Below are 24,842 nucleotides of genomic sequence, written 5' to 3' on the forward strand. Positions count from 1 at the left end.
GCTGACCCTCAGTCTCTCCCATTCCACATTATTCTAACACATCAACCATTCATCATCCCTCACAATTTATTCTGGAAACAAAATGTTTTCCTTACATTTCTGTAGAGAACCACATGTGGATATGCGGTCAAGATGGGTCCCCTCCTTGTATCCGCCTAATTTCTGTGGAACCCAAACATCAGGGCGACTAACCTAACTCTGCTGGTACAAATAATTTTCAATGCTTGATTAGGATACTTTGAGTATGTTGCCTGACTCCCATGTGCCGTAACGTGGTTTGCCCTCAGTGAACGTCTGCCCCACGTGGCTCTCCACTGCACCTGGTCTGCCGACCTGTGGGGCAACTGCAGGCGAGAAATCTCTGGCATGAGACTTCAAATTCCACTTCAGACATATTCCATCACTCACAGCAACACCTCCATACACACCACAAGTCTTTCCTTGTCTTACAGTTGCACTTGTACCTTTCTTGAAATGACAAAACCTAGAGGGCTGAAAACATTGCTTACATTCATCCATCTTCAGTGTTAAAATGGCCACACATTCATTTGCCAGCTGTGATGACATTTTTTTTAACGCAAGCAGGTATGACAGCTGTCACAATGGAAGTCTAACAAAATGGTTTTGAAGGACGATAAAGGCAAGTATTTGCAACCAGAGGGAGATGATGGGGTGGGGGTGTGGAGGTGGGAGAGGGTGGGGGATTGAACTGACATTTTTACCAGCCCCATTTAAAACGAGGTTCAACAAGCATCGCAGCCTCAAAATCCTATACAAAATGTTTTTGCCCTCATAGCACTGAAGCAGCATTCACTGAGAATGGATGACTAGAAAGTTCTGCTGTTCGGGACTTCTGAGATAAACTCCTACAGAAGCTCTGAAATAAACTGCCATTGGAATTACAAAGTAACTGGACCTGAGTGATGGTAAAGATGCTCCGTAACAAAACTTGAGAAAGAAATCTTCACCCTTGAATGCACAGCCTAGAAACAGAAGCTGGAAATGCACAAGTTTTGCACCCATACCAGGAACCTAAACTAGTAGATGAAGTCCAGGGAAAGGGAAGAAAGGAACCTGCAGACATGTGCCAAAGCACACGTACATACAACGATGGCACTGGTATTTTATTTTTCTTATTTTGTACCTCTTTCAGCAACATTATATATAAGTTTACTTCTACATTGTTTAAGGAAGCTGCAATAGACAAAGCAAATTACAAACGACTTTCAAGCACACTTGGCACTTGTAAACACCTGCCTGTATTATGCTACAAAGCCACTTCCAAGAAACGTCCCATAAAACATGCTTATTCCTCCCTTGGCCATTACCCTGGAGACTAGTCACAAGGTAACTGTGTAGTCCTGACAGTTAGACATTTCCACATGCCCTTGTAAATACCACTGCCATCAAAGGTCGTTGATATTCCACTGGAATCAACCACTTTTCCTGCTAATCTAAACTAATGTAATTCCCCAAAATAGCCACGAGATGACAGCAGAGACCAACACTTAAAACATACTTGGCCACAAGGTTCCTTTGGTTTTCCAGTAAGATGCAAAGAGAGGTACATTTTTTCATTTTCCTCAACAATGTGACTGGACAGCTGTTTTACCGTTTAGTTCCACCGTTTAGTGTCCTCCGCTATCACTGGGCCCACTTCACCATTCCATCTGCCCACAACATTGTTATGTTTGGGAGCACAGAAGTCTTCCAGGTGCCTTTTGCAGTCTTCCATGGAATAGAAATTTTTCTCCACTAAGAGAGTTTAGGAAAGGCTGCTAAAAGAACTGGCATTCCAATGGTGCAACATCTCATGAGTACTGTGGGTGAGTTGGGACTGCCCGGCCAGGCTGGAACTCTTTGTCCCCTGGTCACCGAAGAGAAACGTGCTCTCTCGACTTTTCCTGATGGACAATTACACGTCTTCTGCTGACAAGTTCAGGACTCTTTCCCTGGGTCAGTGAGTTCCACTGGTCCAATGGGGAGCAGTGCTTTGGAAGTAACTGCCTGGTTTCCAGAGAGGAGCTCCTAGTACAGGACTCCCTAGTGATCCCACCGTATACACAGCATCACCTTCTTTGGATGCAGACTGCACTTTGGAGTGGCTGCAGGTGGTTCCCTTCCTGTGCCCAGGATCTGTCCCAATCCCCATTAGTGTAAATATCAACGATTCATCCCCCTCTCCCCAATTTGTCTTGGAAACGCAATGTTTTCCTTGCGTATCAGTAGACAATCTGCTGTGGAAATGCCATCAGGAAGGGATCCCCCTCCTCCGCAGTTAACTGCTGTGCAACCCAAACATCAAAGCGATTAACACAACCCTGCTGGTGCAAATCATTCTTGAGGCTAGATTTTGATCTTTTAAGTATGTTAGCTGGCTCTGGCGTGGCATATTGTGCTCTGTTCTCAGTTAACATCTGGTCTTCAAGGCTCTCAGCTGAAATGGGTCTGCCAGTTGCTCCTTCATGTGAGAAATCTCTGGCATGAGATTTTGCAAACCACTTCTGACATGATCCATCACTCACGGCACCTTTTCCACACATGCAACAAATCTTTTCTCTTTTTTTTGCGTTACCATTGTGCTTTTACCTGTCTGGAAATGACAAACCAAAGGGACTGAACATGTTGCTTATGTTCATGTGTCGTCAGTGTGAAAATGGCCACACACACATTTACCAGGTTTGATCAGGTTTTTTGAACACAGGCAGATATGACAGGTGTCACAAAACTCTAAAAAAAATGGTTTCAAATAACTGTAAAGACAAGTATCCGGGACCAGAGTCACATGACAGGTGGGAGTGACTCTGTGGCCAACCCAATTTAAAGAGGATCCAACCAGCATCGCGGCGTCGAAGTCCTATACAATATGGTTTTTGCTCTCATAGCACTTAAGCTAGCAGTCACTGAGAATGGGTGAATAGAAAGTTTTCTCATTCAGGACTTATGAATGGACTCCTACAGAACCTTCAAAATGAACCCCCATTGAAATTACAAAATAACTTGACCTGAATGATAGTAAAGATACTATATACCAAAACTTGAGAAAGAAGTCTTCAACCTTGAATCAGGTTAGAAACAGAACCTGGAAATGTACACATTGTGCACCCGTACGAGGAACCTGAAATAGTAAACAAAGTCCAGGCAAAGTGGAGGAAATGAGCCTGTAGACATTTTTTAACACCTAATTTCTGTGGAACCCAATCGTTAAAGCAATGAACATAACCAGACTGGTGCAAATGATTTTCGAAGCCTCATTAGGATTCTTTGAGAATGTCCCCTGTCTCCCGTGTGCCATGACGTGGTCTGTCCTAGTAAACACCTGCTGTTGACGGCTCTCCACTGCACCGGGTCTGCCGGACCCGTGGGGCAACTGCACGAGAGTAACCTCCAGAATGAAACCTGGGAATCCACTTCCGATGTGTTCCATCACTACGGCAACGTGTCCATACACACCACAAGTCCTTCTTTGCCTTACAGCTGCACATTTAACTTCCTTGAAATGACACAGCCTAAAGGGTCGAAATGTTGCTTATGTTCATGCATCTTCAGTGAGAAAAGGGCAAAACACACATTCATCAGTTTTGGTGATGAGATTTTTTTATCCCACTGTGATATGACAGCCGTCACGATCCAGTCTAACAAAAAGGTTTCAAATGACATTAAAGGCAAGTGTGCAAGACCAGCACCAGTCGACATGGTGGGTACCAGGCAGTGGCATGAGGGTGGGGGACCAAACTGACTTTTGGGCCAACCCCACGTAAAGCAAGTTTCAACTGCCATCACAGCTTTGAAATCCTATATAATATGTTTTCTGCTCTCATAGCACTTAAGCTAGCATTCACGGTGCATGGATGAGGAGAAGGTTTTGCTGTACAGAACTTCTGAAACAGACTGCTACAGGACCTCCAAAATGAACCACTATTTGAATTACAAAGGAACTTGACCTGAATGATGCTAAAGACGCTCTGTACCAAAACCTGAGAAAGAAGTCTTCACCCACGAACGCACATGTTATAAAAACCTGGAAATGTACAAGTTTTGCACCCATACGGGGAACCTAAAATGGTAAACAAAGTCCAGGCAAAGTGGAGGAAATGAGCCCGTAGACATGTCATACATACAATGACAGCACTTATAATTTGTTTACCTCTTAGTGCAAAATTATGACTAAATTTTACCTCCACGTTGTTTAGGGAAGCTGCAACAGACAAAGCTAATGACAAACGATTTTGAAACACACCCACAACTTTTAACAACCTGATTATATTACACTATAAAGCCAGTTCCAACAAATGTCACATAAACTACATTTATTGTTCCCTTGGCCATTAATCTGGAAGCCAGTCTCGAGATAACGAGAAAGTCTTTACATTTAGACATTTTGAAATACACTTCTAAATACCAAGGCCATCAACAGTCGTTGACATCCCGCTAGAATCAACCACTTTTCCCGCAGACCTGCACTAAGGTGTCATTCCCCAGAATGCCCACGAGATGGCAGCAGTATGCACACTTAGAACATTTTGGAAATGTACCATCCATCAGTTTTCAACAAACTTCAGATGACTGAAAGTATAAAAAAATGTGTCTAGCCCTCAAGGATGCTAATTTAGAAGTCAGAAACAGAAAGTAAGTAGAAGCTCCTTTCATTTAAATGCGATGAGATACACTTCTCAAATAACATTTCATGAACCCTGAGTAGATAATTCACTGTAATTAATGACTTTTCCTGCTGGCCTGCACAAAGCTTTTACTCCCAAGTGACACATGAGATAGCAGCAGAGGGCCACACTTGGGACATTTTCCAAAGGGTCCATCCTGTGCTAAGGCAAGTTTTAACGAATTTCAGAGGACTAAAATTATATGCAGTATGTCTCTTACTGTCATTGCTGTTAATATAGATCAGGAACAAAGGGTAACTAGTAAGTCCTGATGTTTAAAAGTTACTAAATAGACATATAAAAAACACTGCGATCAACATTCATTGATATTCTAGAGTCAGCCACTTTTCCCGCTGACCGGCCACTAACATGTTATTTCCAAAAACTCCCACGAGATGGCAGCAGAGATGCACACTATTTGCTTGGCCAAATGGTTCATTCGGGTTTTTTTTGGTAAAGACAAAATAAAAGACATCTTTTTTAAAATATATTTCATTGATTATACCATTACATAGTTGTTCTATTCCTCCCTCCATTCCCCTCCATCCTACACACCCCCTCCCCCACCCTTCCCCCCTTTAGTTTATGACCACATGTCTCAAGTTCTTTGGATTCTATATTTCCCATACTATTCTTGCCCTCCCCCTATCTTTTTACCTATCGTCTATGCTACTTATTTTCTGTCTCTTCTCCCCTCTTCTCCTCCTCCCACTCCCCTGTTGCTAACCCTCCATGCGTTCTTCATTTCTATGGTTCCGCTCCTGATCTAGCTGTCCTCTNTGCCCTGACTGGGAATTGAACCACGATCCTCTGGTTCGCAGGCCCGCGCTCAATCCACTGAGCTACAGCCGCCAGGGCTCATTACAGTTTTTCTATTCCTCCCTCCAATTCCCCTCCATCCTACACACCCCCTCCCCCACCCTTCCCCCCTTTAGTTTATGACCACGTCTCAAGTTCTTTGGATTCTATATTTCCCATACTATTCTTGCCCTCCCCCTATCTATTTTTTACCTATCGTCTATGCTACTTATTTTCTGTCTCTTCTCCCCTCTTCTCCTCCTCCCACTCCCCTGTTGCTAACCCTCCATGCGTTCTTCATTTCTATGGTTCCGCTCCTGATCTAGCTGTCCTCTGGGTTTGCTTTTGTTTTAGGTGTGGTTGTTAGTAACTGTGAGTTTGCTCTCCTTTCACTGTTCATATTTTTTATCTTCTTTTTCTTAGATAAGTCCCTTTAGCATTTCATATAATAAGGGCTTGGTGATGATGAACTCCTTGAATTTGACCTTATCCGAGAAGCACTTTATCTGCCCTTCCATTCTAAATGAAAGCTTTGCTGGGTAGAGCAATCTTGGATGTAGGTCTTTGGAGTTCATGACTTGGAATACTTCCTTCTAGCTCCTTCTTGCCTGTAAGGTCTCTTTTGAGAAATCCACTGAAAGTCTGATGGGAACTCCTTTGTAGGTGACTGTCCCCCTATCCCTTGATGCTTCTAGGATTCTCTCCTTCATTTTGGTCTTGGCTAATGTAATTATGATGTGCCTTGGTGTGTTCCTTCTTGGGTCCAACTTCTTTGGGACTCTCTGAGCTTCCTGGATTTCCTGGAAGTCTATTTCCTTTGCCAGACTGGGGAAGTTCTCCTTTATTATTTGTTCAAATAAGTTTTCCACTCGTGGCTGTTTCTTTCCCCCTTCTGGTACCCCTATAATCCGGATGTTGGAACGTTTAAAGATGTCCTGGAGGTTCCTAAGCCTCTCCTCATTTTTTTGAATTCTCATTTCTTCATTCCTTTCTGGTGGGATGTTTTGTTCTTCCTTCTGGTCCATTCCATTGATTTGAGTCCCAGTTTCCTTTCCATCACTATTGGTTTCCTGTGCATCTCCCTTCATTTCAATTAGTTTAGCCTTCATATGTTCCTCTAATTTGTGACTATAATCTACCAGTTCTGTGAGCATCCTGATAAATAGTGTCTTGAATTGTGCTTCTGAGAGGCTGGCAATTTCTTGGTCGCTTAGAGTTATTGGCTCTGGGACTTTGAGTTCTTCTCGCGCCATCTTTCGGGTTGTTTGTGCCTGTTCCATAGCAGGATCAGAGCTCTAAAGTGTTCACTAGAACAGGGCAACTAAGTCGCTGGGTTGTGACGTTTATGTGGGGGCGGGGTCAAAGAGGGACAGTAGCTCTCACTGGTCTTGCAGGGCAACTAAGTCGCTGGGTTATGACGCTGTATGTGGGGGCGGGGTCAAAGAGGGACTCTGGCGTCCGGTCTGCCGCCTGCTGCCACAGCCCTCACCGGTGCCGAAGTTGCTGCTGTCACCGGGCCCACGCGTTTCGTCCCACTGCACTTGAGTGTGCCACCGTCGTCAGCCCTCGCCCCTTGGGGCCTGCGTGGTCTGTCTCACTGTGCGCGAATATGCGCCCGCGGTCTGCCCCGCACCCCAACTGGTTCCCGTCTGCCTGCGCACCTGGGTCGGGGGCCCTGTCCTGCCCGACCCTGTTCGCTGCTGGCTCCGCCCCTCTTACCGTCCCCGTTGAACGGTTAGATGTAGTCAGACTTCCGTATAATTCAATTTTCTGTCCTTTGGTTGTGTCTTTGTTTCTCCAAACCTTTGTTGTATTCAAACTTGGTTGTGGGAGAAGGCACAGTGTTTCCACCTATGCCTCCACCTTGGCGGAAGTCCTTGGGTAGGATTTTAAATCAACTCTATTTTTCTCCATTGTTTATGTAAACTGGAGCAAACAAAGCCATTTTTATTTTAGAAAAAAGTACTAGAGGAAAACATGGGACAGTTAAAATTGTAATAATGAAAACTGTTCTAACAGCAACACAAGCTTTTTCTTTCTTTTTTTTTCTTTTCGTTGAATGTATTGGGGTGACACTGATTAACAAATTATTTATCCAGGTTTCGGGTGCATGATTCCACAGCACATCCTCTGTGCACTGTGTTGGGTGCTCACCACTCTGAGTCCAGTCTCCGCCCATCACCGTTCATTCCCCACACCCTCCTCCACCTCCCCCCTACTGACCCCTTTTTCTTTGCTCACCCAGCCTGGCCTCTTGTCAGTCAGAAAGAAAATATTCTCTGCAATTGCTTCGCCCAAAGAGCCTCCTATTAGACTGCACTCCTTCATGTGCAATTGCAGCAGTTCTGACAGAGGGAACTCCTGAACTTTTCATCTCAAAGTGATGTGAGCCTGGGTCTGCCACTGACCAGCTATGTTCTTTTGGACACGGAACAAACCAATCAGTCTTTGTTTTGTCACTTGGGAAATGTCTCATTTTCATACCTTAGAACATTCATTGCTGAAAGACCTCAGCTTAGGACTCAGCTCTCCCTCCTGAGAGCCTGTGAGGCTGGACCTTGCAGTGCCAAGCTCCCTGTGGGCACTCACTCCTGTACCTGCCTGACTTCATTCTCAGGGCAGCACTGACCACAGCCTCTCCTGGTCCTCTGCAAACCACCCCGCTTCTCCACAAACTCAGGGTCCTGCCTCAGCTCAGGCCGGCACCACCTCACACGTTTTCTCACAGCTCCCTTTGCTTACTGTCCTCGTCCTGTCCAGTCCGACCTCCACTCTGTGACCTGCTGACCTTCCAGAACTGGAGATCTAATCCTGTCCCTTTCCATGCATGAGAACCACCGACCGCTTCCCTCACCACAGCCTCGAGAATAAAGTTTCCCTCACCAGCACAGTGTTGAGACTCTTTACCGGGCCCCACTTTCTTCTCCTGGATTTGAGGCCACATCACCCCATTTGGTCACCAGGAAACCTGGAGGTTGACATCAGCCTCTCTGGTTGGAGACTGGTGAGGCCTCTAACAGAGACACACCAGCACTGGGACTGAGCCTCAAACGTCTTAGGAGTCACACTATCGACACAGGATCAAAATTGTGTGCTACAGGAAGAGGCCCTAAGGACCCAGTGTTACTTCTGGGCCATTCCTCCCAAAAATGCATATCCTGAATTGCAAGGGGGCATCAGAGATAGCCACTTTGGAAGACATTCTGCAGAATACCTGGCTTATAATTTTCAAGTATGAAGGCCATGAGAGCCCAAGAAAAACTAAGACTGTTCCAGACTCGAGGGCATTGTGTCTTGTCACCTCAGTGCAACATGTGAGGCAGGGTGGGACTCGTTCACAATTTAGGGCATGACTGAAAGGATTCATTAAACTTTAATAGGGTGTGGCAATTAGAAGGTAAAGTATCAGTGCTGATCTGATTGTGACTATGGGACAATTCTGTATCTGAAACACAAAGGGTTAGAGGAATGATGGGGGGTGGGATTTCCTTTCAAATGGTCCAAACAAAAGAGATCTTCATATCTATATATTTCAGCATTTTTCTAATTTTGCTATTTAAAAAAAAAAGATTTTATTTTACTTAGAAAGAGGGAGAGGGAAAGAGGGAAACGTCAATGTGTGGTTGACTTCCGCTCGCCCCCAACTGGGGACCTGGCCTGCAACCCAGGCGCGTGCTCCAACTGGGAACTGAACCCATGACTCCCTAGCTCGAAGGCTGGGACCCCACCCAGAGCCACACCAGCTAATGCTAAATACTTTAACACTGAAAGATGGGTGGTGTGGGGAACAGTGAATGCGGGAGAATGTCTGTGGTGGAAGCACCTATTATTACTTGTTCAGACATGAGGTTTGCCGATGAAGGAGGGATGGGATGGTCTTCAGGTCTTCAGGGTGCAGCGAAGGTGGAGGACGCAGCTGAAGGTCCTAAAGCTGCGGTGGCCGAGCTCGGTGGGTTATCAGTGGAGGCCTCCACCCCAGGAGCCCCCTGGGTCTCGTTACGTAAGCACTGGCTTCCACACGCCCCAGGTCTTCACCCACCCCTCACTCATGACATCCCGGAGGCAACTGCCCACACGCCTGCTGTTCCTGTCTCCCCCACTACCCTGTGAGCAGAGGGCATGGATGTGGCTTTGTCCCCTCTGTATCACACAAGCTACCTGGAGGTGACAGTCTTGTCAGTCGCCTGTCCAAAAGAGGGTGACGTGTGCCAGGAGATGCACCACGCCCAGCCCTTGGTGCCCTGCGTGCCTTCGTACGGCCACTTCCACCACTGCTTATGGGACGGGAATGTCAGGGACAACGTGCTGCCCCTCAGCAGACTGTGACATGGGGGTAATGCACTCCTGTGGTGAAGCGCTGGCCAGGGACTGATAGTGTGCAGTGTGCAGAAGGCAGTTAAGTAAATAAAAATGAGACATTCAGAACATTAAACTTTAATTTAATTAAATAGAACATTTGTTCTGCAAACATAATGAATTGCAACCTGAGGGTGGAATGCACGTACCCCACCTTGCAGGACCGCCACACGGCCCACAGACCCTGAAGAGGTGGGCTGCTGCCCGTGCCCCACTCACCCAGCGAACTGGGTGGGAGTCTGTACTGTCACAACCTGCTCAGAAGCTGGAACCCACCTCTGGCTTCCGATCGCACGAACATCTCTCCAATGCTTCCTCCAACACCAGAAACTGCCAACCCAACTACCCAACCAAGGCATGAGCCAAGGAGCTCACAATGCTTCTCAGCAGAACCCCCAACCCTGGGAACTTGAGCAACCTCCTTTTCTCATCAGGACAACGAACGCTCTGTAACTTGCGTTGAATGGCTGCATGTCCACACCTGCTGCCCTGGGGCGCTGGCTTCGGAGGGCAGCTCAGCCCTGGCTGCCTCCCGACAGCTCAAGGAGCATCCTGGCCCCCCAGAAGGCATCGCTGGAGGCCGGGCTGTTGGGCCACTGTACCTGGAAAGCCGACACAGCATTACCCACCCAGGGGCCCTCTGCCTGGCTCCCCGCCACCCTGGCCCCAGGCACCCCTGCCCCACAGCGCCTGCCCCCAGGGCCCCTTCCACAGACACCTGGCCTCGAGGCCTCATGCCAGTGTCCATCGTTGGCTGCCGGATCCAGGAGTTAGGAAGAGGTCACCTCCTGAAAGCCTCACCTGGCTGGGGGGCGGGGGCTCGCTCAGCTCCACAGTGGGCACAGGGCCAGGGAAGGCGGGGGAGGCAGGCGAGAGCTCCAGGAGGCTGGAAAAGGGGCACGTCAGAACAGGCCTTGACTCAGGGAGCACCACACCCCGCCCTTCACCCCATGAGGAATGTGCTCTGAGGTTCGCTGCGCATCAGGAACCCTTCTAAGTGCCTGACGCTCAGAAACAGTCTCCTCCCTTGGGGCCCTCAGGTGTGCAGAGGGCTGGAGGGGCCAGTGTGACACCCGCGCACAGTGCCTGGGGAGGTCAGTGTTTATCAGAGCAGGCTTACAGAGAAGAAACGTGAAGGAAGAGGAGGTCACGTAGAAGGGACAGGACTATGGTGTGAAGGAGACAAGAGGACCTTGGGACCAAAGCAGAGGGAGCATCGGGGACAGCAGGGAAGATGCCGGGTGCAGCTCCCAGGGACAGCTGTCACACACGTACCCTGTGAGACAGGCACTTCACTCCTAGGTGTGTGCTGACGGCAGACAGGACACGGGCAGACGTGCACAGGCCACGTGTCCAGGAACGGTTACTGCTGCCCCAGACCTGAGGCTCCCAAATGTCCTCCAGGTGATGAGGCAACAAACCCCAACCCACCCGCACCCAGGGGGGCCACTGCTTCTTAAGGACCAGAGCCTGAGACCTGGGGGACTGCCCCTCTCTCCTGTTCCCCGTAATTCTGCCACCAGCAGGCATCTGGCCTACTGCTGCCAGACGAGGGAGACCCAAACCCCGAGGACCTGGCCCTGGGGGCACTCCCAGACCCCCCTCCAGCAGAGGCCTGTCACACTCTCCATCGCTCCCATCTGCTGCCCCAGCCCCACGGCCGCTTGAAAACTACAACCTGGACATAGAATCAAAATCTTTATCCTGCTCAGAAACTCTGACAGTCTACATTTGGGACCAGGAAGATACCAGAAGAGGGTTCTGGGGCCCCGGGTAATCCCAGGGAAGAGGCCTGAGCACCATCCCCAAGACGGACGTCCACATCTACCCTCAGGTCTCCAGGTGTTCCTGTGTTTGAGGTAAAACTACCCTGTTCTTTCTGGTAGATGCAGGCTGGGGGGGTCTGTTGCAGTTCCCAGAAACCTGCGAACGACAGGTGCCATCGGCACCATCGCAGGGGGTCTGCAGACTCACCTCTGGGGAAGGACCAATTCCGGGGCCTGCAGGGGCTGCCGTGTCACCAGGAAGCTGCCCGCCTGTCTATCTGCCGGGCCAGTGCTGGCACCCGGACCCTCCTCCAGGTACATCCTCTGGGGGTCTCTGCTGGGTGTGTCAGCGAACCCTGCATAGGAGCACAGTCCGCAGCCCGCTCGAGTGCAGCACAGCCAGGGTCTACAGGACAGGAGCGTCCAGCCTGGCTGGCCCCAGGCCGCAGCCTCCCTCCCACAACCAGGACTGGACCCACCTGGGCCCCTCCGGCTTCCGGAGAGAACAAAACAGAGGCAAATCCTGCTTGGTCATTCCAGACCTCATGCTGTCCCCACGCAAAGGCTCAGCCCCCGAATCTGCTGCAGCCCCCACTGCCACCCGAGGGCTGGACACAGGCCTGCCCTTCTGGGTCATTTTCGCCTGGTACCTTAGGGTTCACCAAGATTTCACGGAGGTGCAGGATGCCATGACCGCACAGGGCCCCTTTCTGCACTGAAACTGTCTCACAGAGGATCTCAGAATCTCTCTTAGCCTTGAAGACAAGCTCCTGCAGTCAGCTCGTACTCTGTTACAGACGTTTGGAAGGGCAAGTGAGCTGAGAAGGAAGGTCCCTTCCTGCCCTGAGTCAGCCAGGGGGTGAGGCCAGACCAAGCAGCCCTGCCCTCAGCTCACGACAGGCGAGCAGCCCTGGCTCACACTGCCCAGACCTTCTCTGACCAGAGGAATCTCCCTGACCATCTGCTCTTTGCTGTTTCCTGCAGAACTTTCAGAGGTTCTGAGGTACAGAGCCTACAGTTAAGTGCAAATTTGAACATTTTGGGTTCGAACATAATAGATCAATGGGATGTATCTTCTTCCTCCGAGAGAAGTACAAAAGCCACAATCTCCGAACAAACGGAGGGCCGTGGAGGGGCCGTGGCAGGTGGTGACCTCCAGTTCTCCACATGGCACCCCTTCTGAGAGGAACCCTGGAACTCGGGTCAGGGAGGGAGGGGCCCAGGGGGGAGAGTGCAGTGACGTCCTGGGGCTCAGGGGTCCACAGGGCATTTCACAGGCTCCTGCCAACACTGCCCATCACAGGGGCTGGACGCCTAGAGACCAGCTAGCCCCCAGTCCTGCAGGGGGCAGGTGGGCAACTGTCCCCTCCGCCACTAACCAGGCACACGGAGTCTCTAGTGGCAGAAACAAATGGAGAGCCAGGAACGAAAGGCCCGTCCGATCAAACTGAAAAGCTGCCTCTGGAAGAACAGTGCCCAGGCCGTCCCTCTCTCCCTGCCCCTCAGCCTCCTCTGTTCGGAAGAGCCAGGCGCACAGGCCCAACATTCTGCCGTCAGACCACAAAGCACAGTTTCTGAAACTTCCAATCACACACTCAGAGAAATACAAGATATTGCGAAGACCTAGAATCATCACTATGAAATTTCAGAACATTAAGATATTAAAAAAAACACCTCCTTTTCAGTTTTATCCATTCGCAGTGGATGGAATAAACAAAAAATAACAAATGAACTAAGAAAACCCCCCAAACTCATAGATGAGGACCACAGAATGGTGTTACCAGGGGAACTGGGCGGGGGTGGGGGGGAACTGGGGGAAGGGATCAAGCTGTATGGTAACAGAAGGTTGAGCACACAGTTGAGTATACAGGTATCATATCACCAGGACGTACGCCCTGGCTGGTGTGGCTCAGTGAATTGGGCGCGGGCCTACGAATCAAAGGATCTCGGTTGGATTCCCAGTCAGGGCACATGCCTGGGTTGCAGGCCAGTTCCCATTAGGGGACACATGAGAGGCAACCATACACTGGTATTTCTCTCCCTCTCTCCTTCCCTTCCCCTCTACAGATAACTAAGTAAAATCTTTAAAAAAAATTACCATGACGTACACCTGCAAATTATATAGAACTAACAATATTACCTCAATACATTTAACCCTTAAAAAACCTCCAATACAGGAATCTCAGGCGATCTGCAAGGAAGTGAACATCAGAGTGACATGTGACTGGATACTGTGGCGACACGACACTTGATGCCTTCGGGTTTCTGGCGGAAAAGGCACTTTAAACTCAGAATTCTTTCCCTGCCAAACTGTTCGTCAAATGTGAGAGGAGATGAAAGACAACTTGAGAACACTGATCGTAAAACACCTTGCATGCATCTCGCTGCGTGGTTAGTTGAAGACACTCTCAGACACAGCAAAGGTGTTAGGAAGGAGAGAATGAGGCCTGTGACTCAGGACGTGCTGGGGCAAACCCAGGGAAGCAATTCAAGGGGCTCTCGGGACAGTGGTCGAACCCCAGGCCCAGGGAGAAGACAGCACTGGAGGGGTACGGGGACAAGGCAGCTCCCAGCAGCCAGGCTTCAGAGGGGACATTTGAGTGTGTGGAAAAAGCAGGCAATGGAAGGGTAACAGAACGGCAGTTGAAAACCCCAGAACACCATGTTACATAAGCACAGGAGGCTCAGAAACGTGGGTGGTGGGCTGAATTCACGGCGTCAGTATCTTCCTTACAAGGAAGGATGTCATAAGATGCTACCATACTGGTGGGCAAAATACATATACGCATCCAAATACATATTCTGAAGGTACTTATAGCTACAATGATAATCAGGAAGAAACTAAGATAATGGTATTTTCTTACCATTATCTGGGTTTGAGCGTGGGGTGAGAGTGGAGAGAAGTAGGGTCGGAGAAGCTCCACCCTCTGTCTAGCAGATGCTGACAAGCAGTTAGGTGCGTCTGAGAGGGGGGCCCAGGGCTGGCAGCCACCTCATTTCATTTTTGCTCTTCCCTCGCTGCCTTATTTTGTTTCCTGTGTATATGTTTTAAAGATTTTATTTATTTCTTTTTAGAGAGCAGAGAAGGCAGGGAGAGAGAGAGAGAGGAAGAGAAACAGCAATGTGTGGTTGCCTCTCACATGCCCCCTACTGGGAACCTGACTGGCAGCTCAGGCATGTGCCCTGAACTGGGAATTGAACCAGCAACCCTTTGGTTTGCAGGCTGGCGCCCAGTCCATGGAGCCATACCAGCCAGGGCTCATGTGCATATTTTACTTTGACTATTAACTAAATGAGAATCATTGCCTGGAATGTTGTGGGAAGAGCCTGTTTCAGGTACATTGGTTCTGGGTCTAACTAAACACAGGATCCAAGCGGGAAGTCCTGGCCCTTCCCACGCCTCTCTACCCTCCAAAAGACCCCAGTAGTTGCAGTGTCTGGTGCAGAAACTCACAGACTGTCTGGAGCAGACTCACCTGTGGGACTGGGCCCAGCGAGAGTGGCGATGGACACAGAAGTGATGGATGTCATGGAAGCGTCCGTGGGGTGCGTCGCAAAGTCCAGTCTGGGACTGTAGACCAGCTGTCCAGTCTGAAAGGAAACGTCCCTGGAGGACGCCAGTGCAAGGGACATCAGCCATGACCTGGGGGCAGCTGAAGAGGGGTCCAGCATGTCATTGCAGGCTGCCAGCGTGCCAAGGCCAGGGTCGGGGCAGACGGGGGGCAGAGTGGCAGGATCGTGGCCAGGCCCCTCCTGGTACATCTCAGCACCCTGCAGAGACCTGGGAAACACCACCAACACTGTTCCTGGGTGGACAGAGGCTCGCTCGGGCCAGAGCTGTCACTGATGGCATGGGGCCCACCCCTCCCTCATCCTGCCACCCTCCCTGTCCTTGTGGCTGCAAACGTTCTAGAGACACTCAAAAAACATGACTGTTGGGAACTTAAGAGGCACTAGCAGTTCATTTACCAGGACCTTCCACAAAGTGTTCTTCTGCAACACCCTGGAAATGATTAGCAGGAGCTCACTAACTGGCTGAGTACGTGCTAGCTGATGTTGAGGGAACACTGGGCGGCAGCCAACACAGCACAAGGAACTCATGTCCCACAGACAGTGTCTCGGATGGCACTCTCAGGCGTTTGTCCACAGCCCCACCCGAGTCATCTCTGACAGCCCACCTAGCAGGTCCTACAGCCCCCTGCTTCACAGGGGAGGAAAGTGGGGCAGGGAGGTCACAGGAACCTGCCTCAACAGTGCTGCTGGTCTGCACGTTGGGCGCCAGGCCCAGTTACTGTCACTGGTACACAGGAGGACTTCAAGCAGTGTTGTCTGTTACCAACTCAATGAAACACAAGCCACACAAAATACCAGAAATAAGCAAACCATGACAGCTGGGTCTGCCTTTAGGTGACACGTTTGCCTATTTTTCTTCCTATGTCTGTTTTCCCCATTCTCCACAATCTAAGTGACAGCAGGCTGTGTAAAGAAGTGCAGGGCCCCCGACCTGGGTTCCTTGCCAATGGCTCCCTGACCCCTGGGGTCACAGCTGTCCCTGACCTGGTCCCAGTGTTGGCCCCGCATTCCCATGCCCACTGCAGGCCTGGTTTCCTACTGAGGACAGGGGAGCTGAACAGGGAGATGGTCCCCAGCCTGTGGGGATGACAGTACCTGGGAATCAGTGGTTGTGGCATTGTCTCATCTCCAGAAAAGTCAGAGGCCAGGGCCAGAGGCTCCCACTGACCGTGGGTGGCCGCCAGGGACCGAGCACGCCCGTTTCCCTCACCTGTCGAAAGCCGATCAGATGGGATGGGAGGCTGGGTAAGTTCAAGTTCCAGCCTCCTTCCCAGCAGGTTACCAGTAGCCCCAGATGGCTGGAAAAGGGTGTAACCTATGAGTCATCCCAATATTCCCTGTCCCCTGATTCATTTTTGGTCCTAATGACAATCCGTGATTAAGACACCCTACAACCTGGAGCTTGTCTCACTTCCCAAACAGACCTGACTTCTGGCCCTGGCCACAGAGGCCTCGAAGCACAAATTGGCAGAAGCCCCACCGGACCCTCAGCCTCAACGTTCTCGATCCTTAAGGGTTAAGTCCGGACCCTGCAGATCAGGGGCCTTGCCCATACCTGGCCCTGACAGCAGGTGCAGTGATCTGACGTCAGCCCCAACCACCAGAGACCTTGGGCTACTCACATGACCACAGAGGCCGGTACACACAACGGAAGCAGGGGCGGCGGTAGCGTGAGGGCTGCAGGGGGTCCTCGGCCGTGTCCTCCGCGGGCTCAGTGCGCTGCAGACCGGTAGTGTCCTGCAAACCGGTAGTGCGCTGCAAACCGGTAGTGCGCTGCAGACGGGTAGTGCGCTGCTGACCGCCTCTCTGGCGCCGCCGGTAATTGGCGAACCAGTTGTAGACCTGCTCTACCGTCAGGCTGGTCTCCGCGGCCAGGGTCTCCTGCCGGAAACGAGCCTCAAGCCCTGCTTCCGCCCACGCTGCGATGTCCACAGGGGCGGCGACCTCGCTGTCACAGTGGGCGGGGGGACAGGGGGAGAGCCGAGGGACGGCCAGGGCTCCTTCCTCCCTCTTGCCAAGGCCCCCCGATGGCCACCCAGTGCCAGGAAGACTCGGGAAGGACCTGCAAACCCGCAGCCTCCAAGTCCGGAATCAAGCATGGCCCACTGGAAAGGACAACGACCTCTGACCTGCACCCTTTGCTTCCTCGGTAGCAGGCACAAAATTCAGCGGTCAGAAAAGGCGGGCAATCACTGGAGAGCCCTCCCAATTGGACAGCGAACAAGTAAGCGGAGGCGGGGCGGGGAATCACGGAGAGCCCTGGCGATTGGACGCTGAGAGAAGTGGAAGAGCTGGACCGGAAAACGGGAGCGCACAGCGCAAACCCTGCTAATTGGACAGGAAGAATGGTGGGTGGAGCAAGCATCAGGAGGACCCTCTTGATTGGATAAGCTCCAGAAGTGGGCAGAGCGACCACTTGGAAGACCTTTGCTGATTTAATGGGGGATTATAGAGTAGCCTGGCCGATCCAGGAAGCAGCAAAGCGGAAGAGGCACAGGACCCCGTTTCTGAGCAGCGGGAAACTCCCTCCTGCCCCGTCGCGCCGCCGTTTCCCCGCGAGCTCCCCGCTTCCTGACTCCAGCATCAGCAAGTACCAGGCTTCACCGGCATCTGCCCCGCCAACGCTGGAAGCTCCATGAAGGCAAAGACTCAACACCCTCACCCAGTACTTCGTGTCTGGCCACAGCGGGTGCTGAGGGAGCATCTGGTGGAGCCACAGGCCACCTCACGTGAGAAAACTAAACCCTCTATGTGTGCAGGCTGGGCTGTCAGGGGCTGCCAGACAATGAGCTATGGTCCCCTAGGCCAGTTCAAGGAGAACTGGAGACCACCAGGGCCCTGGCAAGATGGGCCACTGGGGAGGCCTGGGGGTGGGTCACCTAACAGCAGAGATTGGCTAAGGGGAGGGTTGCCTGACCTGTTATTGGCTCTTACCCGCTCAGCCTTGCTGGGGTTGCTGCTCACTCCGGAGGCGAAGTCATGCAACTTCTGGCGAACCTCTCTAGAGAAGTTCCTGTTCTTCAAGCCCTCAGGGCAGAGGGAGGGGGGTGGTGGGTTCCTAGGTGAGGACAGTGAAGAGGTGGTTAGACATCCCTTCTCCTGGATACACTTCGAGTGCTGCAGAGCACCGGGCACCCCTGCACTTCCTCTCATCTCATCGGCCACTCCGTGCCCCTCGCTGCTGCTAAATCCCAGGGGCCCACCCAGAAGGAGGAAGGGGCTCCCCTGGCCGCCACTCTGCTCTACACACTCACAGAGGTCTCACCACTCAGTGAGATGTCAATGCTGATCAATGCCGATAAACTGTCGAAGCTGGAGGATGCTTCACTGTTGTGTAAATTTGAGTTTTTGCAAAAGAAAGTAACGACATAGAAACAAATAGTACCTGTCTATACCAAGACTTGATATCCAAACACCAACTGAACAAACCCCCATGATGTCAAAAAAGACATCCTTCCCATTAATCCCAGAGCCGAACAGGAGCTGGACCTGCAGCTCTCCAAACCTCCCCCCAGCCCCCACCCCGTGCGTCTCGGTGAGAAGCCACCCTATTCCAGCCACTCGAGCCAAGAGTATTGGAGTTGGGCTTTATTCTCTTTCCCTCCTCCAGTACATCTAAGCTATCAGCAAACTCTCCAAAATTGACCTTCACACACGCCTTTCTCCAGCCACTCCCAGAAAATCCAAGAACCTCCCGCCTCTGCTCCTGCACTGACCATCTGCTGGAGCCTGATGGTCACCCCCTCCTTATGACCCCGAGATCCACTTGCTCAGATCTGCCCTCCAAGGACTGGACCGGCCTGCACTGCAGCCCCTCCCCGCAGCAAAAAATACTGTGTCCCTGTCCTCATCTGAAGGCTTTCTGTCTAGCATTCCTCGCTCCAAGTTGTGGAGTGTACCTGGTTTCCTTGGTACTGTCCAGCATCCACACCCAAGGTCAGCTCTGGGAGAGCAAAGCTGTCTCTATCCTCAGCACCTCCAGTAACACCCAGCAATTTGGGGCCCCTCACAAACACCGTCTGCTGGTCCCGTATCATTTACTTTGCTGAACCGCACGCGGACGGACCATCAGCATCAATATGCAGGGACGCAGCTACATCCCTGTGGTCCCCAAGACTCACATCTCACTTGTTTGGTGGAAAGCATGAAAAAAATCCTCTCTGGTATAAAAGGAATCCATCTCTTCTGGTGACCAGGCCCCATGGCTCAGGAGTCCCGGCACTTGGGCTGTCAGGAGCACAGTGGCCCTGCAGACCAGCAGGGAACAACCAATGTCATGATCAAAGGCTCCATGGTCTCAATGTCTGGGCTAGAATCTTGGCTTTGCCTCTGTCTACTCTGTAACCTAGGCAAGTCACTAATTTTTCTGTGCCTTGGTTTCCTCATCCATGAATGGTGACAACGGTAGCAATAACTAACAGTTGTAATGTTTCCTTAGTGCTGACAAAGGTTATGTGGTAATTACTATACACTACCTCTCTTTAATAACTACTGTGCCGGGCAACCTAAGTACTACCCACAGCACTCTCTTCTCTAACTCTCTCTAAAGGTCCTGCAGCTCTGAGGGCCACTGCTAAGACTGAACCACCTGCAGAGCCTTACCTGAGTCACGTGCACTGGGCCACTCCCACAAGACAGAGGGTAGTGAGGCCCCATTCCCTGCCCGCCGGCCCTCACCAGGGGCTGCAGCTGGAACTCTCTGCCTGGGTCCTGGGAACCACTCCCAGGTCCCTCTCCCCCACTGGCAAACGTGGGAATGCACCCCCATGGCCAACAGAGCAGACAGAGGGTGCGGCTGTGTCACACACATGGGTCGATAATGAGTCTATTACCTTTTGACCAGGTGCTTCATCTGACTCTTCCTGCCCTATCATCCTGCCTGTTTCACCGAAGTCCTCCTGTGGTTTGGGGCGGCACATCACTCAGGAACCCCAGGGAATAAGCACAAGCAAGGCCCACGGGCGTACCTCTTCCTGCAGCGGAACTTTTGCACCGGGGTCAGTGTGGCCACGCCCAGCCTCTTCATGACCAGATGGTAGTGAATGTCATTCCAAAGCTGCACCAGCTCCTGGCTGCCTCCTGGCACGTGGCACCCCTGCGGAGAAGAACCTGCTGAGACCTGGCCACCCTCACCTACCTGGAGCCCTGCCATCCAACCTGGAGCCCTGACCCTTGGGAAGAGCTGCTCACTGATGGGCCAAGTAGCAAGGGCGTGACCATATGGCCAGCGCTCTGACTGCCACCAGGTGCAGTGCTGTGTCCTTGGTAGCCCAACTGGCCTCCCACTCACATTAGCACCTCAGCCCTCCCACAAAGCACTAAGGTGAGCACAGCTCTGTCACTCCTCCCAGGTGAGGAGCATGAGGCAAAGGGCAGGCCGATGACTGGCTGATGGCCACACGAGAGGCAGGGGCAGAGCACCACACTGTCAGAGTTGAGGTTCTGAAGCTTCACGCACATCTTATTTTTTTTCAAATATTCTTTTCTTTTAAAGATTTTATTTACTCATTTTTAGAAAGTGGGGAAGGGAGGGAGAAAGAGAGATAAACATTAATGTGTGGTTGCCTCTCCCGTGCCCCCTACTGGGGACCTGGCTCACAAGCCAACCATGTGCCCTGACTGGGAATCACACTGGCCACTCTTTGGTTCGCAGGCCCGCACTCAATCCACTGAACCACACCAGCCAAGGCTTGACCCACAACTTATGTCAAAGACTTTCTCCCTCCAGCAGGCTGGCTCCTGGGTCCTCAAAGAGTGCATTTGAGCGAAGTGGGAGGAAGGAGTCCTAGTCTGTTCACATAACCAGACTCTGAAGGTGGCCAAGGACATCCGACACTGGCCTCCCCAGACATCTTGGTCAGGGTGTGTCTTGCGCCTTTAATTCCAGTGTTCTCAGGACCACCTTGGTGAGAGAGGTGCTGAGAACCAGACACGGAGCCCCTCCTATGTCCCAGATGTTATGCTGGGTGCCATGGACCCTGTGATTCAAGGGGCGGCCCCTCACTCATGGGCCCACAGCACAGCAAACGGAGGCTGAAGAAGCACAAATTGACAAAGAATTCCAGCACGGCCCGAGGAAAGCCTCGGCAGGTGGAACGTGCGACTGCACTGGGGGATAAAGCAGGTGTTACCTCGACAGGGTGACATTTATTTTTCTTTTTATAATTTCTGTCATTGTTTTTAAAGAGGAAGGGAGAGAAATATCAATTTGAGAGAGAAGCATTGATCAGTTACCTCCCATACACACCCCAATGGGGGATCGTACCCACCTGGACCAGGCATCAAACCCACAACCTAGGCGTGTGCCCTGACTGGAAATCAAACCCACAACCTTTCTGTTCTGGGACGATGCTCCAACCAACTGAGCCAGACCGGCCAGGGCTAGATGGGGTGACATTTAAAGCAGAAACTAGCCCTGGCTGGTGTAGCTCAGTGGATTGAGCACAGGCCTGCGAACCACAGGATCACGGTTCAATTCCCAGTCAGGGCGTGTGCCTGGGTTGCAGGCCAGTTCCCAGCAGGGGACTCAAGAGAGGCAACCATACATTAATATTTCTCTCCTTCTCCCCTTTCTCTCTGAAGATAAATAAACTAAATTAAAAAAAATAAAAATAAAGCAGAAACTAGAAAGGTGGGAAGGCACCAGCCTCTGGCAGACGGTATGACATGCACATAGGTCCTGGCACAAAGAAATTTCTTGGGAATCCTAGGGACAGCAAGGAGGCCAGCACGGCCACTGTGGAGGAAGCCAGGATGAAGTGTGGAGACGCAGTGGAGAGCAGGCAGGCTCAGACCCCAGGCCCTGGGGCCACTGCCCTGGCGCACACAAGGGCCCACCTGCAGTTTTACACGTCTTCCTGCTGCTGCATGAAGGCAACTTGAGGGGCCAGAGGACACCCCTTGGCTGGGAAGGAGTGGAAATACAAAGAACTGGGGAAAATTGAGTATCTTTAAAGTAAACTCAGCATGAATTATGCATAGACTGTAATATGGGGTGAACCAGGGAAAGGCAGGCCCTCAGATCCCTTACTGAAGCCCTCTGAGCTGTTTATGTTTTGGAATTCAGAATGGCTCAGATTTTGGAAAGTAACACAGGCACATACTATATAATGTCTACCCACAACGTCTGGGGCATCCTGCAATCAAACACGTTAATATTTAGACAGCAAAATGCACCTCTGTCCTATTAAATGGATAAATAAAAACCATAGCCTCAACTGGTGTGGCTCAGTGGGTCGGGCGTTGTTCTGCAAGGCAAGTTCTGCAAGGCAAAAGGTCGGCAGTTCCATTTCCGGTCAGGGCACACGCCCAGATTGTGGGTTGGGTCCCTGGTCGGCAGCTGCATGGGAGAGGCAACCAGTCAATATTTCTCTCTCTTTCTCCCTCCCTTCCCCCCTCTCTAAATATAAATAAATAAAATCTTTTTGTAACCATAAATTCCTTCACATCAATGCAGTTTAGTTTTCAAGGCCAAATGACTTGATGTTCCCAGTACCACTGGATGAATAACAAAGATATTTTCGGTTTCAGAGTTCTCAGCTGCATACCTTCGCTCACGGGACTGAGATCCTGGGTCTGTCTGACTGGGGGGCTCACTGATTGGTATGCTGGTCTCCAAACCGGGACCACCACTCAGTAAAGATTTGATAAATGGATTTTTTTCTCAGATCACCAAACTATTTAGAACGTAGTAAAGTGAGAGTGGACCACAGCACCTCTCCCTAGGCTCTTGCTGACTTCCGGGCATTCCGCCTCACTCAGGACGGTCGTGGCTGCTGCCCCTTTGCACTGCCCGCCCTCTAGACCAGTCGTACCTCCAACAGCCGGCAGGCAGCCTGGTGCTGCTCCTGCTGGACCAGCACTCGGGCACACACTAGGGCCACATCTTCGTTGTCAAGGAGGTACAGGCGGAGCTGGCTGTCCAACACAGCTGTGACCAAGGGCTGCACCTGGGTAAGGTCGTCCTGAAGGTCCCGGCACAACCTGCCAGCGAGGGTCACCAGCTCCTCTGGGGGTGGGCTGGTGCCCCCACTCCCCCTCAGCATCTTCAAGAAACTCTGCATCCTGTGTTGGGTTGCACCCCTCTATAAACAAGGTGACAGTCATGACAATGGCCAGCACTGATGATAGGCTGATTGTACATCAACCCTCGACCAACTCTGAGGGGCCCCTCCTGCCACAGACCCTTGCAAGGTGCCACTAATGAGAGGTTGCCTGAGAAAAGGCCAAAGGGAGCAGATGCCCGTGGCATTTCCTCCCAGTCCCCCAGTTGTGCATCACTCCTGGGCGAGGTGCTGTCACTCACTCCTCTGCACCTTCCCTCTATCCCTGGGTGGTCCGCACACAGGCTCCACCCTGGTCCTCTGACCATCCTATTTCCATCTGTCCTTATGCACACAGTGATGACGTTTTGTTTTGCTGCCCCTCTGGACTCAGTGGGGCAGGGACCATGGTGGGGCTGTGTCCAATTTCCTCAGCATCTGCCAGATGGATGCCAAGGCCTCTACCAGCCTTAGCAGTGCCCTGGGCCAGGCACTGGGCAGAGGCCATTTACATCCCTTGAAAGGGGAGCCATGGGGCCTGCAGGAGCAGAACAAGTACCATCTGGTTTTAACTATTTTGAGTTTTAAAAAAACCCTGAAACTTATTATTTGAAAAGCACAAAGAGTTAAAGGTTGCCCTAATCACACAAATTAAAAAAGAAAAAAACACCCTACACAATGGAACACACCCTTGCTCAGCCTCCCTGTGCCCACTAGTCCTGGAACTCTAGCTCCCTCACCCTCACAGCTTCATTCAGTGGTGGCACTAAGGGAGGACGACCAGCAGGGACCTGACATAACCTGACCCCAGAAGGCAGCTTCAGTGCCCAAGCAAAGAGAACTAATTCATTATTCCACAAAGCCCACACTACCCCGCTAACACATGAAAGCTATAGCAAGTGGATTTCAAAGCTTTGTGAGTTTCTTTTTTATACAAGTCTGTGTATACCTACACCTGTTTTTTAAAAATATTTTATTTATTATTCTACCCTGGCTGGTGTGGCTAAGTCGATTGAGCACTGGACTGGGGGAACCAAAGGGATCATTGGTTCAATTCCCAGTCAGGGCACATACCTGGGTTGCAGTCCAGATCCCCAGTAGGGGGCGCATGAGAGACAACTACACACTGACGTTTCTCTCTCCTCTCCTCTCCCCTCTCTCTAAAAATAAATAAATAAAATATTTAAAAATATGTAAAAATTTAAGAAGTAAAAAAATTATTTATTATTTTTAGAGAGAGGGGAAGGAGGAGGAAAGGGAGAGAAGCATCCACCGATTGCCCTTCGCACCACCTGGCCCTTAATGCAGGCATGTGCCCTGACCAGGAATCAAACCTGCAACCTTTTGGTTCACTGGGCGGCGCCCAATCCACCGAGTCACACACCTATTTTTTCAAACTAGTTTATTGTTGTTCAATTACAGTTGTCTGCATCTTCTCCCCTCCCCTCCCCCCACCATACTTATTTTTAACAGCACAAAGGGATAGCTTATCTGGCTAGTACCAAGGACATTTACTGGCGCATATGCATGGTCCTGCAAAGTATCCCATGAAAGGAGAGGCTGTAACGTGTGCAAACGCCCTGCAGTCGTGAACATTTCCAAGGATAAGGCCTTATTTCTGTGGATCATATTCCTGAGGGCCAAGT

At 51.1% G+C, this 24,842-nt stretch overlaps 1 protein-coding gene across 1 annotated transcript; it reads right to left on the bottom strand.

Annotated features, from left to right (window-relative positions):
• Positions 1-9,923: 9,923 nt before the first annotated feature.
• Positions 9,924-23,217, bottom strand: ANHX (anomalous homeobox). The gene is made up of 9 exons (XM_037051776.1): positions 22,969-23,217; positions 20,122-20,249; positions 18,089-18,212; positions 16,777-17,035; positions 16,250-16,364; positions 15,058-15,362; positions 11,790-11,937; positions 10,617-10,701; positions 9,924-10,417 (listed from the first exon to the last, which is right to left on the bottom strand). Exons 1-9 carry the CDS (start codon positions 23,215-23,217, stop codon positions 10,331-10,333), a joined length of 1,500 nt encoding a protein of 499 aa, XP_036907671.1. The 3' UTR covers positions 9,924-10,330.
• Positions 23,218-24,842: the final 1,625 nt, after the last annotated feature.

The sequence above is a fragment of the Sturnira hondurensis genome, unplaced genomic scaffold, assembly GCF_014824575.4.
Source record: "Sturnira hondurensis isolate 20B ecotype Veracruz unplaced genomic scaffold, ASM1482457v3 Scaffold0007406, whole genome shotgun sequence".
NCBI lineage: Eukaryota > Metazoa > Chordata > Mammalia > Chiroptera > Phyllostomidae > Sturnira > Sturnira hondurensis.

What these genes read in the sequence shown, in the direction of transcription:
- ANHX (XM_037051776.1), bottom strand. Translation starts at nt 23,217, where the DNA reads ATGCAGAGTTTCTTGAAGATGCTGAGGGGGAGTGGGGGCACCAGCCCA. An exon ending in CCACAACCACTGATTCCCAG is followed by an intron (nt 15,363 to 16,249) that starts GTACTGTCATCC and finishes GGTGTTTCCCAG; the next exon opens with GTCTCTGCAGGGTGCTGAGA. An exon ending in CGCTGGGCCCAGTCCCACAG is followed by an intron (nt 11,938 to 15,057) that starts GTGAGTCTGCTC and finishes GCTCCTATGCAG; the next exon opens with GGTTCGCTGACACACCCAGC.